Consider the following 14,388-nt stretch of genomic DNA (forward strand, 5'->3'; position numbering starts at 1 on the left):
ATAAAAAAATATACGTCTTCTCATATTGTTTTTATATTTTTACGCACACTAATACATATTTTTTCATTGGGTTGAACATTGCTCCGTGTAACATAACTCATAAGGCTACTTACGAAAATTCATCATATTTTAAAATTCAGAAAAAATATAGATACTAATAATATAGATACAAGCTTCAAACTAATGTAAAAACCACTTTTTAACAATTTTTCAAAAAGCTTGGTGCACTCTGGGATGCAATTTTTGGAATTTTATTATGAAAAATGTCGTATATTTTGATTATTGAATTTTTCATGCGCATTATTTTGTTATCCCCTTTTAAAGTACATGAAACTACAAAAAAATATCTGTAATTTATACGGGTTCGGGCAATAGAATAAGACCACTTGATGTTTTAAAATCGTAAAACTGAGGTTATGGTGTCAATTTTTAACGGATCGACTTAGTTTTTTTCCTGCATAATTTAGTTTCAGATGTTGGCAAAATGTTTCTATCATTGAATGAAATGAGATATCGATTTTAAGCAGCTTTTTGTTACTATGATAAAAGTAAACAATACATATTATACCAAAAATAAACCTATTCTTCAAACTTTTTTTATAGTTTTGGGCATCCACTCTTTCTATTACATATCCTTCACATTTCCAGCTTTGTTATCAAAACAGTTAGTTTTTTCAGGTTACAATTTTTTTGACTTAATAAAAAAAATTTAAGATGATTTGTAAATTTTTGGAAAAAAATTCTAAAATGCAAATAAAAACTTAAAATGTTGCGAATGCTTTGGCCAAAGTTTTATTTGATTCTACCTGGTAGAAATATCGAAAGCAGTCATTTGACAGTCGGATATAGAAGTGGTCCTATTCTATTGTACGCCACTGTATGTACATACAGCTCTACTACAGTACTCATAACAAGTGCAGGAGCTTTACAAATCTAGTAAGAAATGGCTCATTTTGTGATATAAATTGCTTTCAGTGTGTCGTGAGTATTGAAAACCAAACATGATTTTTTACGAAAATTAGGACCTAATAAAAAATATTAGGGAATACAAAAAAAAATCAGATTTTTCTGTGTCTGTGGCTACGGTTCGATTATTAAAAAAAAGTATTTTTTTTATTGTCTTAAACTATTCTGAAAAAAATCTAGTGGCCCTATTGTTCTGTTATACACTGTAGAACAAAAAAATATAACCGATTTTTTATACGTTCGATAAGACAATCAAAAAAATATATAAAAAGTTAAATTATAAAAAATATTATAAAAAAATAATATTTACACGGTAGACCGTGCTAAATTAAAAATATTAATAAAAATAAAGTTTTTAAAAACAGCACCATCTTGTGGTGAGGTTCCAAGTCACATTTATTTTCTCCAGTTTCGATAAAATATTAAGTCATATCAAATTCAGTATAAAATATTAACAGGTAGGAAAAATTAGGGAATAAATCAATCGCAGTGAATCAGTCAAGTTGATTTAAATAATTTATTAAATCAAGGTAGCTATTTTTCAGGCATTTTGTCCACGCACACGCAACGCTGCGCAACACGCTTTCGTCCGCTCCTCAACGCGGATTTAAAAACTGTCATACGAAAACAAAATAAATGTCAATGCGATAAACCGGGACCGGCCACTATATAAAGCGCTACGGAGCGTTTGACAGCACCTTTTTTGTTCCAAATTTGAATCAGTGAAGATGGACAAAATTAATATCCAACCGCATTACGGTACTAGAAAAGTGTACGCGCGCTACCCGATGGTAAATAGTTCATATTAGTGTGTTCCAAAGCGATGGTGTACTAGAGTTTTCGAATGTGTGTTTGTGCTTTTTTTTACGATAAACCATTCCGTTTATTCTTTCGAAGGTGTTTGCGCAGCAACCTATCCGGCGTAGTATGCATTTTTACGAAAGTCTGACTCCGTTGGGCAAAATCCGTCGTACCGAGCATATCGGGTACGAACGTTTTGTGGTAAGTTAGTGCGTGGAATGTGACTCTTCAATGATCAAACTCATGTGTGATAATTTCGTTCGCATTTTCTTTTTCTCCTCCCCAACGTCCAGCTTCCGGAAAATCGTGTGTCGGTGGGCGATGCAGTCCTGCAGATTGGAACCGTAACGTGCCACACCGTAGTGAATGCAGAGCATACCGGTCGCTCGCTGTACGCGGAGTTTCGCAACGCCAAGTCGATGGTGTTGAAGCAGCGCAACACGGGCGAAATCTATGAGGTAGCCGTTGTGCACCGTTTGAACGGTCCAACCCGACCATTCGTGAAAGTGTACTTCCGCATGCATCGTCTGTTCAAGTCTCGGTCGGCCCCACGTACGGCCCACTAAAGCATGTCGCTTGCGCTGCATTAAAAATCTGATGCAGATAATAATAAAGGAAGCAATCGGGTAATACACGCGAATGCTACTTTGTTATTCATTTAGAATCAGTTTTTGAGTTCGTTTATTTTGTGGGGGGGGTTGGAGGTTGAGAGTCTTACACATCCGAACAGCATCATGTGAAAGAACGCAGACGAAACACTTCCGTAGAGCTGCGGGGTGGCTGTTGGCTTCCGGTGGATGATTTTCGCTTCTGCAACCGGACTCTACGCGTTTCGCTCGGTTTTCCCGCTTTTAATCGCTAGGCCCATCGATTTCACCTAGAAGATCGGCATCGTGCTTCTATACAGCAATTTTTTTACCCATCTTTAAAACAGTCTGCGATCACAAAATCTAGGCAATCCATGCTTTATTTTATTTCTATCTCTCGAAGCTTAGAGACCCAAAAATCTCGGTTTTTATTCTTTTACTTTGTGCTAGTGTACATCCTTCGCCGTTTGCAGGAGTAATTTTGTATGTGTGAGTGTGTGTGTGTGTCTTTGGCACTTCCGGTAGGCCACCCGTGATGGTCTTCATAGTCACATAGAGCACGATTTTGCGACTTGAAACTCATCATTCCAATAGAAACAAATAGTTTTGTAACTATTTACTGTCTGTGAAAGTGAAGAGCAAGCAAGACCACCATCGGAAGAGTGAGAACGGGTTGAATAACGAGTGTGGTCTCTGTGTGTGGTGCCATGGACGATTCCCTCACGCATGCCGGATGTCTTAAGTAGCAGACGCGTTCGCAGCGCACGCGCTTCTGCGGGTGGCTTTTACCGAACATTTTGCTTAACTTTCTGCGAGCGATTCGAACCGCAACTAAAATGGAAATAAACGTTAGAATCCGGTATAAAAATTCTTTTTGTATTACAGTGTAGCCTACAATATCCTAAATTAATAAATGTTCTTTCATTTTTAGTGCGACTGAAAGCTCGATGATAGGAGACCATTGCGAAGAACCCTGTGAGTAATCGAAGCAATCCGCAGAAAGCACACATCGTAACAGAGTAGTTAAGCGATTATGCTTTAAATAACTGTCCAGTAGGGGTAAGAAACATTCCTGTGTAGGTTTAAAAATTTAATTTTAGGTGAGGAATCATATGGCATTCATATGGCAGGACGGGTGCTCAAATCCCATCCGAACCGTTCCCCCGTAGTGAGGACTGTATATCCAACTACGAGTCATCATTAAGTTAAGCAAGCCAGAAATGGACCTTAAACGGCAGGATTGGGGCTCAAATCCCATCGCAGAACGCTTTCGACCGCCCAGTAGGCAGAACTAACCTTTCGAGGTTTGCAATACTATTATGGAAACGCAGTCATGCGTTTACGGTATGCAGAACAACTTCACGAGCATTTCTACTGAATTGTGTGCTGAAAGTGAATTTGAGTATTCATCAAAGAAGAGTCTAGCTTTACTAGACTGAACTGTAACTATTCATCAAAGAAGAGCAATTAATAGCTTTACTAACGGAATCCTGAAATGAACCCAACTACGTCATTATGTCTAGTAAGCTATACAGCTAGGTAAGCTAGGTCAAGAAGAAGAAGAAGAAGAAGAAGAAGAAGAAGAAGAAGAAATAGAAGAAGAAGAAGCAATGAAATTGGGGAGGCGGGGAGAGGGGCAAAGCAAATACTGTTCCCATCCGTCAGGAACCACAGCCCGTCTTAAGGCAAGCTTTAAAGCACAGCAACGTTGAAATTATCAGTTAGAATAGGAAATGAAGTCACCAGCAGACTAGTAAGGCTGGTTTACATGAACAGGGTAGTATGGCAAAGACGAAAAACACCATATAAATTACCAATCCAATGAAGCAAAACGAGCATGGGAGGCAGATGTTCTTAAAGGCTGATCTGATAGGCTTCGAATGAAGTCCGTGAAACTTCCTTAGGCAGAATGGAAGTTGGAGGCGGTCCGGATGTGTTAGTTCGATAACGAACCGTTGTTGAACCGACCACGCGAAGGAATGGTCGAATCGGAGATCTCCGCGCAGATTCCTGGCCTTGTCAGAGTTGCTTGAATCAGGCGGCTAACCTTTTTTCCTGGATAACCAAGAGAAGTTTTTAGCGGCGGACTCGCACTTCACTAACTCGGCGTGGACAACGGGAATGCCGTAGCTCGATCAGACGATTAACCTTTTTTCCTGGATAACCAGGAGAAGTATCTAACCGTGGTTCTTGCTTGGCTTAATTTCGCCTAATTCTTCCGACGGAGTGGGGAGGCACCAAAGTGCGTAACCAATTTCCGGAGGGAAGGCAAAGGTGAAACTTTCCCGATTCTGTATGGATACCCAAACAATGAAACACAAGCTTCTTCGTTGAGGTTTGGATTACAAGTCCCTTTTATTCTCAAAAAATCCTGTCTTATATACTAAAACAACCCCGAAAGTTAGGTTGTTAGAATGAAAGAAAAGGTTCGAAAGAGATAGCATTCTTTTTACCTGGAGTAACATAAACCTATAGCGTCGGGCGTATCCCGAACCTTGAAGCGACGTTTTCTTATCTGTTTATGGTTCTGGACCGTGAGATCACGTGAGCGATCCTTTTTTTATGGCTCTGGGTAATGCATCGCGCATCGTCCTATGCATATTTTGATAGGCTAAATTCATAGTGCTAGCGCGTATGTTTTTTTTTTGCCTGTGCATCGTTTACTCTATTCGCGAATGATCTTTCCGTCACTGCACTACGGATAATACGATCGTACCTTGATCTTCGCGTTGGTCCTTTTTTATGAAACTAAATGCGCTCTGATAATGTATGTGTTAGGCTCTTTTCCGGTCTATGTTTTTTACTCTAGTCTTATCACATGGCCTGAGTTTATTTAGGATTTCCATATGTCGGGATTTTTCCCTTTTTCGAGATATTTCCAATAACGCATCATACTTTTGTTTTCTCATGCTAGGAGGTCGCTCTGTTAGTTTAGGTTTTTCCTAAATAATATTTGCCGGTGATAATTTATCCTAAACAAAAGATATTTAGTCATTTATATTTTTTTTATCTAACTCTTGCATGCCGTTAATTTAGCTCAATTTTATTTTGTCACGTTCGCAACAGGATGGGATCTGAACCCCGGTCCTGAGCCGTGTGAAAACCTGCGCCGTTATCGCCTCGGCCACCGGACCGCCCCAGTTGGAGACTCTACCAGATCCGTATCTCGTGGATGTCCTTTTAGAAGACTTGTGGAGATGTGGTATCCTGTGACTATTATTATCTTGCACGGAGGCATGAATACTAGACTCCTTATTTGACGCTCCTTATGACAGGCTTCTAATACGTAACCCCTAATACGAAGCCAGGGTGGTCCGATGACCGAAGCGACAGCGGAGCCGGTCTTTACACGGCAAGACCGGGGATCAAATCCCATCTGGGCTGTTCCCCCATAGTGAGAACTGAGTTTTCAACTTATCAGTAAGCCTATTAACCAGTACGAGCTAATCTAGTTACTGCCTACTCCTACTCCTAAACGCTGTTGAGGCTTTGTTGGGGAATTTTGTTCTACTAGTTAGGACACACCCGTCCAACATATGTACCTCGGGCCGGAAACGGTTCTTTCGAATTCAGTTCTTAAAGGACTGTTGAAATAATCAACTAATGGGAATACACATTTCAACTCTTCAACATTGACAGTTGATTGGTATCCTAATTATTGAAAACAGCGAATTATACTAGTGCATCGTTCCAATGATTTTAAGGTTCTTAAACTCTAAGATTGCAAGAGTTTATCCGCCTACGTACGGGATAGCAGCCCGACAGTTGAAAACAAATTCCAAATTTAAGCGACATCAGCAACCAAGGCTCATTACATTTTTTCTGTTCATCTTGGGGTTGGATTGCCAACCGGTGATGATTCTCCAGGTCGATCAAGTAGGCATCATATTCAGCAAAATGGTGCTCCTCCTGCATAAAGTTTCTTGCAGGATCTTGAAGCCCGAGTAAGCTTTTTTGAGTTGAGTAAGGCACACGAGATAAAACGAGTTTGACATCGAGTTCAGTGGTTCGTTCAGGAGTTCGAATAACAAAGCTGATTCACATTGATCCTTATTGGGAGCTTCAGGACAAAAAAAAAGTCCAGCTAACTGAGATACTAGCCTATCTAACGTCTTATGCCAAGGATACTGCTAACGAGAGCATCTATACAATTATTTTACTCCCCCCCAAAAAAAAATATTACAATTTCTCCAAAACTAATACATCGCCGACAACGTCAAGCTAATTGCACTAATTCATCTAGCTCTGCTCTTCTTTGATCTGATGTGCTACGAGGCTCATAAATTATTTTACCTATTTTTTTTTGTTCCCACTTCAAGGAAGCGTCTAACTAGCGTACAAACTTCTACTTCATAGTTCGTTTTCCTTCCCCTTTGCTACTTCTCGATTGTTTCCTTCGATTGGTGCAAAAACCGACCGGCCGCAAATAAATCTTTTATTAGCTACACCGCTCCAATGTCGACCCCTGGGGGGGACCCTCGAGTAGTAAGCACACTTGGTCTTTCTGTGCATGTTTTACCATCAAACTATTCTTGCTAGGATAAGAAGGAACAAATTGCCCGTCTTTCAGCGGTCACGTCAAGCGAAAGTGATTGAGCGGTTTCATCAGCTCATTACAGTGCGTAGCAGAACAGTAAGGCCACCAGTGTTTTGAGAATAACAGAAACAGTTGAAGACATAGGTTCTGAAAAGAGGGGTTAGAACCGCAGCCCCCAGACTGACTGAAAAATCTGATTTTTTTATTGGTATTTCCCGTAAATTTTATTTATTTATTTATACTTATAGTTAGACGGCTTGGCGCCGTATTGACAACACTGCGTGTGTTGACAAATACAAGTACAAATAAATTAACAAGGCATTTCCTCCCTGTTATTCTGCCTTATCCCGGGCATGCTCGGTTGTCGGTGTGTGAAGATTGCAGTGTGGTATCATGTCTATTGTGGAGGTTGTGTTGATGGTTTGGTCCGGGTCTATTGCTTTCTGTTGCTATGTTGGTGGTAGTGTGGTGTGTGGAACGGAACATCCTTCCGTGTAGCGAATCTGGACTGTAACAATACAAAAAGAAAACAGTAATATGTACAGTACAAACATTTGCCTGCGCACAGTGTTCCTCAAACTGCCCAGCAGTGATAGCCCAAGCTCGATCAAGCCAGCACCGAACTCAGAAACTATCGGCGAGTTCCATTCCGTAACAGCAGGGTCTCTGCTAATTACGGGGTTGAACCCGCCGACCACCTCCAAACCCAACGCCAGCAAGGCCGAGCTCGCCCCATCAAGGCTAGACAGAGATGTAGAACACTGTTCCAGAAAATTCTGCCTCCCTTCTTACGACAGTGTCGACTTTGACCCCGGATGCTGTTGCTTCGTCAACGGATCACCCGTGGCACTACAAAAAAAACTTAACACTTAAGACAAAGACAACACAACGGATAACAAAAAAGGAATGGCGGATATGGTTTGGTAGGATAATGGGGATATGGAATCAAAGGATAAGACCGTTGTCTCTGGCGAATCGAAAGATGAGCCTCATGTATGCAAGGTCTCTGGTCGCCAACACTTCTCTAATTTCTGTGCCCGGTCGTCTGCCGATGCCCTCGACTGCGACCAACAAACTCAAACTCCACGCAGGACCACAGAAGGTGATCGACATCGTGAAATCCGTCACCGCAGCCACACACCTTCGTCTGAGCCAGAGTTATACGCTGCAGATGAGCGTTCAACGCGAAATGATTCGACATAAGTCGAGAATATTTCCCGTAAATGTTCTGTACAATTTTATCTTTGGTTTTCGATACACACAACGCACTTAAATCTATTTATATTCCAAAAAGAGCCATCTATCACTTCATTTATATAGGCCCTGCCCTTGTTATGGGTTTTATACCAGGGATGTATATTCATATTTCAAAAGATAGTTTTTGTACTTTCTTCTTCTTCTTCTACTTTCTTGGCACTAGCAATTCTATCTCGAAAGGTCTCGGCCTGCCATTTCTGGCTTTCTGTGACTTTATTTTACCCGTAGCAAAGTAGTCAGCCTTACATACGGGGAGGCGCGGTCTGGATGGGATTTGAACCCCTGTTCTGTGCCGTGTGAAGATCGGCGCCGTTATCGCCTCGGCCACCGAACCGCCCATTTTGGTAGTTTCATATTCTTAAAAAAAAGGAATCAAAACATGAAAAAATTAATGCTAAAAATGTACGAAATTTTTCATATAAACTCCAATAATAGCATGCCAGGATTTACTCAACTTTTTAAAAAATTGTTAAAAAATTGTTAAAAATAACGAATTTTAAAATAATGATTTGCTAAAAAAGAAGGATTTTCGTAAGTGGCCTTGTTAGTTATGTTACTTGAAGCAATTTTCAACCCAATGAAAAAATATGTATTAGTGTGCGTAAAATTATGCAAAAAAAAAGTTTTCATTTCTACAACTTTGCAAAACATTTTTTGGACCTATGTTGGTTATTTTACCTATTGAGAATAGTTGCAGTCTCAAAAAACTAGTGGCCTATATTTGTTACTATTTTGTCACGCACTGTATTTCTATCTTTGCTCTTTCCTTATCGTATCTGGGATTTCATGGATATTTTTGTACGGAATTTTCTTGCTTATTGATTGGGAATTCTTAAAAAAAGTTTATAAATTCGAATTGCTTCCTTTAAAATACTATAAGATTCCTTAGATCTCACTATTACTGCGATCGGTACTTCACCTCTTAGATACACTTGGATACGAGGATGTTACAAAATGGTACTTGATAGTCATTACCCATATTCAAGCGTTGCAAACCCAATTCAATCTGTGACGCTTCAAACGGTATTAGGGACCAGCAACTCCATCAGTGGCAATTGGCGGGATAAAAGCGGAGCACATTTTATGGGAAAATTAGAACTGAACGGGGAAGTATCAAATAGCTTACAAGCATTGTTTCTACATTCATTAGATAAATCGCTTTCCCATCCACCCGCCAGCTTCACTCTCCTGTACACTGCTCGCCACAAGCCAAACAGTAAAGAATGCATGCAGCGGTACAAATAACTATCTTTCGATACCGGACATACAAACCGCCGATGGTAGACATTCCTTTACCAAGGGGAACGGTGTGCAGGGACTCGTCCGCTGGCACGCTGCCATATGCGAGTCTCACACACACACACATATGAATGATGGAATTTTATCGTGATTTATGTCCGCCAGAAATTAGCATTCGATAAAAACGGGCGGCGGCGGCGGCATGTGTGCGCGGACCAAGGTTTATTATCCTCTGTGTGTACTCCGCTGCCTATTTGTTTTCCTAATCGTGCTTATCTTTCTTTCTCCCCCGATGTGAGATGTACCAGCTCGATCCGCACCAATCGATTCCTTCCTCGGGCTGGCTCCGTCAAAAACAATGAGCAGACCATCTTGTTTGCGAGACTATGCTTGGGCAGTAGTGTGCGCAATCGTCGGGCGGATCTTCCCCATCTGGCAAGACCGGAAGATCGTTAAATCTTTGCCGATTGATGCAATTTTTTTTAGTGGCACTTTCACATACTGGGTTGATTTGTTTGATGGAAGGACCTTTTGGAAGACGGAATTCATCATGTTTAGTAGCAGATTGTATTGTGAGTAACTGTATAGACGGTAGGAAAATCTGGAATGTCTCTAAACTTACTTGATAAAATTTATTTCAGGGGTATGTTTGAAGTTAGGGGTGACAACGGCGCCAGCCTTCATACAGCAAGACTGGAGTTCAAATCTCATCAGGACCGTCATCCGGAGCCAGAAATGGAAGGCATGACCATTGTTATGAAATCAGTTGGAAAACCTGACACTAGCCGGTCTTCAGTTGTCCGACCCCGATGATGGTATTCCTTCGCTGGCAACGCTTTAGCTGAACTACCTGCAATTTGGAAAATGTTCTGAAGATTATTTGTAAGCTTAGTGATAGGCGCTAGGGCCAACGTTACCAGAAAGAAAGATGTTCGAGTTCAAAATCAAAAATTACGAAGATTTTGTTGCCCTACAAGTACATCCTAGCGCTCAACAGGCATTCAACCGTCCAGCCCTTCCTGAGACCAACAGTTCCCTTTGATAGTCTAGGATAGGACCTATAGATTCTCAGCTATTGAAGCACTAAGATCCCCGTCGGTTGTTAAGAGTCAGTATTTCCACACCATCAAAATCATAGAATTGCTTGCCTCAATTGATGCTGATTGAAAAACTGATGCTATCTCTCTTCTCTCGACCATCAGCATGAATGCACCTGAAAGGATTATTTGCACCGGCCAATTTATCCGCTTACCACGAAACTAGATCAGTCTATGCAGCACATGAACCAATTGCAGACATGAGTAGGATTTTTAACAAGCATTTTCACATTTTTGACTATCACTAAAGTATTGCCGATCCTTCAAAATCCAAATTGGATCGCGTGTAACACGGCCAGGGCTAGGTTAGTAACCTATTAGTTAATACATATGAGGGATAAGGGAATGCCCTTTTGAATTTATTTATTCGTAGGACAATACTTAAATAAATAAATAAATAAATTTACGAAACTCCCGACAAAAAATACACACTGATAAAGCACTGTCACACTGATGAAAGCTGTATAAATGACTGGCTGAAACAGAGCGATGAGAGAAAATCAATCAAAGTGCTTGAATATGCCTACGCGGAATGATAAGGTACATGATATGGAATGTTTTAATTTTCCAAAAATGAGGTAATGCGAACATAAATACACACACATAAAGACAAATATGATGGAAATCCTCAAGAATATCCCGGCGGACTGGAAACCCAGCCTGGATCCGTCACGATTCTCAAATCCAAAAAAATCTCTAACGAAATAGACAATTACCATCCAATCTCGCTCCTTAACTGCAAAAGGTAAGGTGCTGGAAAGGACGGCTAACAGTAGATTAACACAGGAACTAGAAGACCGTATTCTCCTAAGTTCTAATCAGCACGCGTTCCAGTGCGGCAAAGGTACGGCAGTAGAACCATCACGCTCATTAACTGGGGCTTTGGTGGATTTTTAACCAAGTCCATTCCAACCATTCCGCTATGCAAACGATATAATCCTGGCCTCATCATCTCGTTCCGCTAGCGAATCTTGTAAACACCCGCTGCTAAAGCTTATGCTACAACTTTCATATCGTTAACTGCATAGGTTCCTCTTTCCCCTTCTCTCATTCCCCTTTTATATCCTCAATCAAACAAACCGCGTGGCAAGTTCCATATAGCTCTTCTCACTTTCCTCGGTTTCACTCACTCCTACATAACATCCGATCTGCACATATCCTTACCCTGACCACATACATACAGGAAGACCGGATGCAAGGAAGAACAAAAGATTACCCGCGTCGATCGTAAACAATTCGCGAGAATTAGGCTGTGTACGCATCGATCAAGGTGCGTAACTATTCATGCTGACTCTCCTTTGCATTGCAATCTCTGTTGCACTCCTTCAACAATTTTCCTACGCAAAAAAGCGGTGTAAAAAGGGATTGCGACCCTAATTAGTCTGTTAACCTTCATCTAGATCAGATCATATCTATCTATCACCATATCTTTCAGCTACGTGTCATACCGGTAAGAAGAAAGTTTATTGTGCAAAACCAAAACCGCTTTGTTTCAATCGTTTGTGTCGAAACACCTTTGCAAACCCACAGGCAAGGGGTTGACAAGGTTCGGCAGTGATCGAGATGGACGGGCTACGAAGTTCACTCCTCCCGACATACTCGGCGTTACATTCGACCGACGTCTTTCCTATATTCCGCATTCGAACAGGGTGAAGAAGGGAGCAGACAACCGGTTGAACCTGTTCCGGATGGTCGGAACCGGCAATGCTCGAGCCTCCCGCTCAACCCAAAACCGCATCATCAACGCCTGCCTCCTACCCGAGCGAGCGAGCAACCTTCGAGAAGAGAGTAGCACCCGTCTACCATACAGCCATCCGCTACGCCACTGGTGCATTTGTCACCTGCCCGATTGTTTCTCTCCTCTGCGCGGTTTTCTTCCATTTCAGCTTCCATTATCTCACCAATAGACTCGTCGCAGCTGCAGCTCGGATCCTTGAGAAAGGAATCGACGGAACTGTCCTCATAACCAGAGCTAACACCGACCGGCAACAACTCACCCACCCCCAGCTTCCTCCGATCATCCAATCCACCCGCGGGGGAATACGACCCTGGTACCATCTCACTCCTGCCAAAGACTGGGAAAAAGCAGCTACATCACCAATACCACCTTTACACACCTTACGATCCGTTCCAGCCTCGACAACTGCACCATCAAGCTCCCTAACCACACCTATCTATCTTTTTAGCCACCCGACTTGCCGCTGCCGAAGAACTTCGATCCGATCGATTCTGAACGTTATCTTCACCGACAGTGCCAGTGTTCTTACCACCCTCGAACACGGCCTCTCTAAAGCCACCCACATCCGCTTGATGACGTCATCCGCTTCACTAATGCAATAGTCGCTCGGGAACACTGGAACACCACCTGACGCAACCTAGCCCTCTCTACCCTCGGGCGATCCCGATTCCAGCCACATCTCAAGAGTCCTTTCCCCGCTTCGCATCGGTCACCTACCATCTCGACAGATCCAGTCCTCCACCTTGCAGCTTCTGTGGAGTCGACATTACCGTCCGCCACTTCCCTACCGATTGCTTGGGATAAACTACAGACCGAGGCACCTGCCAACCCGTCAAACAACAGCATGAAGCGGCTTCATTCGATTTTTACGCATCAGCAACCTGTACCCGAAAGAAATAAATTCAATGCACAATAGTTTTACAATTGTAAAGTCATACACACATTTGTTATACCATGTAACATGTAAAAAGATCCGAACGACGCCGTAAGCATGTTGGTACCGACGTCCGTGTTTGCTTCAGGCAGCGAAGAAGGTACAACAGCTAGAACCAAGAGGTGAGGTAAGGTTAAGCTTGTTCCAGCTCCTACGATCAGCTTGGCTGCAGCATCTGGGTAGCGAAATCGTTCGAGAAGCATAGATGAAGGACATAGAGTCCCCTTTGCACATGCGACTATCACCCACCGGAAGCCTGCATCCGCTACCTGCATTCTTTCACACGATCTGTTCTCGGATGTCTATGACTCTTCCCCTTCCCAAAACAAACATACTGAATATCTAATTAGTACTCCGATATGCTTTATTTCTAAATCGGTGTGAAATCAACCAAAGCGATACGTTTTATTCGGCGTGGGCAGGCATGGCCGGCTTTGCTTTACGGAAACGGCGCAAGGAAATGAGCAGATCCACGTACGGGCGTGGTGTACCGTCCAGGCGGTGTGCAATCTCTACCTCGCAGATACGGCCGGTGTACCGCTTCTTGATTATCATCGTCCTGGCATGTCTGATGTCTTCGAACAACGACAGTCTGGTACGGTTTACCTGTTTAACATGTCGGAAGCTGATAATCCCCATCTGAAGTACAAGGTCGCCCGCCGCCAAATGATAGTCCGGAAGCTGGAAGGCAAAAGGTTTATCACCACATGCGCTAAGCTTACTGACCAATTGAGATACACGCTCTTTGCCCTAACTTACCATCGAGCGGCTATAAGCAACGTGCTCCGTTTCGCAGATAATGCCCATCGGTTTCAACCCAGCATAAGCTTCCATGCTGCGCTGTTCCGACGGTTCCGCGCGCACCTAGATAGTTAGGGCGGGTAAACGGATAAAATATGTTAAAAATACACAGTAAAATCGAAAACAACCGGAAAGCCTCACAACCACGAAGCTTACCTTCGGGTAACGTGCATATACGCGCAGTTTCGACATTGAGTTGTAATAGTTTTTAATCGGTTTTAATAGAAGTCGCGTCTCCAAGCGTTTAAAGTACGTGCAAATGGGGGCGAATGCAAATTGACAATTCTCCAGAGCCAGAGGTATTTGGTGGCTTCCCAAATGACAACTTCGCTTCGAATGACAGTTAGCTAGATGCGCATGTACACTTTCTAGTTGAACATACCCTGCTGCTGGTGATGCATCGTATATGTGCTTGTGTTGGTGGGTCCGCC

The 14,388-nt window shown here is 42.3% G+C and overlaps 2 protein-coding genes across 2 annotated transcripts; one reads left to right on the plus strand and one right to left on the minus strand.

Moving 5' to 3' along the window:
* The first annotated feature begins 1,621 nt into the window (after nt 1-1,621).
* Nucleotides 1,622-2,431, plus strand: LOC118517398. The gene is made up of 3 exons (XM_036063462.1): nt 1,622-1,757; nt 1,864-1,968; nt 2,061-2,431. Exons 1-3 carry the CDS (start codon nt 1,695-1,697, stop codon nt 2,331-2,333), a joined length of 441 nt encoding a protein of 146 aa, XP_035919355.1. The 5' UTR covers nt 1,622-1,694; the 3' UTR covers nt 2,334-2,431.
* Nucleotides 2,432-13,495: 11,064 nt separating this feature from the next.
* Nucleotides 13,496-14,256, minus strand: LOC118517399. Its single transcript, XM_036063463.1, has 3 exons — nt 14,114-14,256; nt 13,916-14,020; nt 13,496-13,837 (listed from the first exon to the last, which is right to left on the minus strand). The coding sequence occupies exons 1-3, from the start codon at nt 14,147-14,149 to the stop codon at nt 13,562-13,564; spliced, it is 417 nt and encodes a 138-aa protein (XP_035919356.1). The 5' UTR covers nt 14,150-14,256; the 3' UTR covers nt 13,496-13,561.
* Nucleotides 14,257-14,388: the final 132 nt, after the last annotated feature.

The sequence above is a fragment of the Anopheles stephensi genome, chromosome X, assembly GCF_013141755.1.
Source record: "Anopheles stephensi strain Indian chromosome X, UCI_ANSTEP_V1.0, whole genome shotgun sequence".
Lineage (NCBI taxonomy): Eukaryota > Metazoa > Arthropoda > Insecta > Diptera > Culicidae > Anopheles > Anopheles stephensi.

What these genes read in the sequence shown, in the direction of transcription:
- LOC118517399 (XM_036063463.1), bottom strand. Translation starts at nt 14,149, where the DNA reads ATGTCGAAACTGCGCGTATATGCACGTTACCCGAAG. An exon ending in TATATGCACGTTACCCGAAG is followed by an intron (nt 14,021 to 14,113) that starts GTAAGCTTCGTG and finishes CTAACTATCTAG; the next exon opens with GTGCGCGCGGAACCGTCGGA. An exon ending in TTGCTTATAGCCGCTCGATG is followed by an intron (nt 13,838 to 13,915) that starts GTAAGTTAGGGC and finishes TTTGCCTTCCAG; the next exon opens with CTTCCGGACTATCATTTGGC.
- LOC118517398 (XM_036063462.1), top strand. Translation starts at nt 1,695, where the DNA reads ATGGACAAAATTAATATCCAACCGCATTACGGTACTAGAAAAGTGTAC. An exon ending in TGTACGCGCGCTACCCGATG is followed by an intron (nt 1,758 to 1,863) that starts GTAAATAGTTCA and finishes ATTCTTTCGAAG; the next exon opens with GTGTTTGCGCAGCAACCTAT. An exon ending in TCGGGTACGAACGTTTTGTG is followed by an intron (nt 1,969 to 2,060) that starts GTAAGTTAGTGC and finishes CCCAACGTCCAG; the next exon opens with CTTCCGGAAAATCGTGTGTC.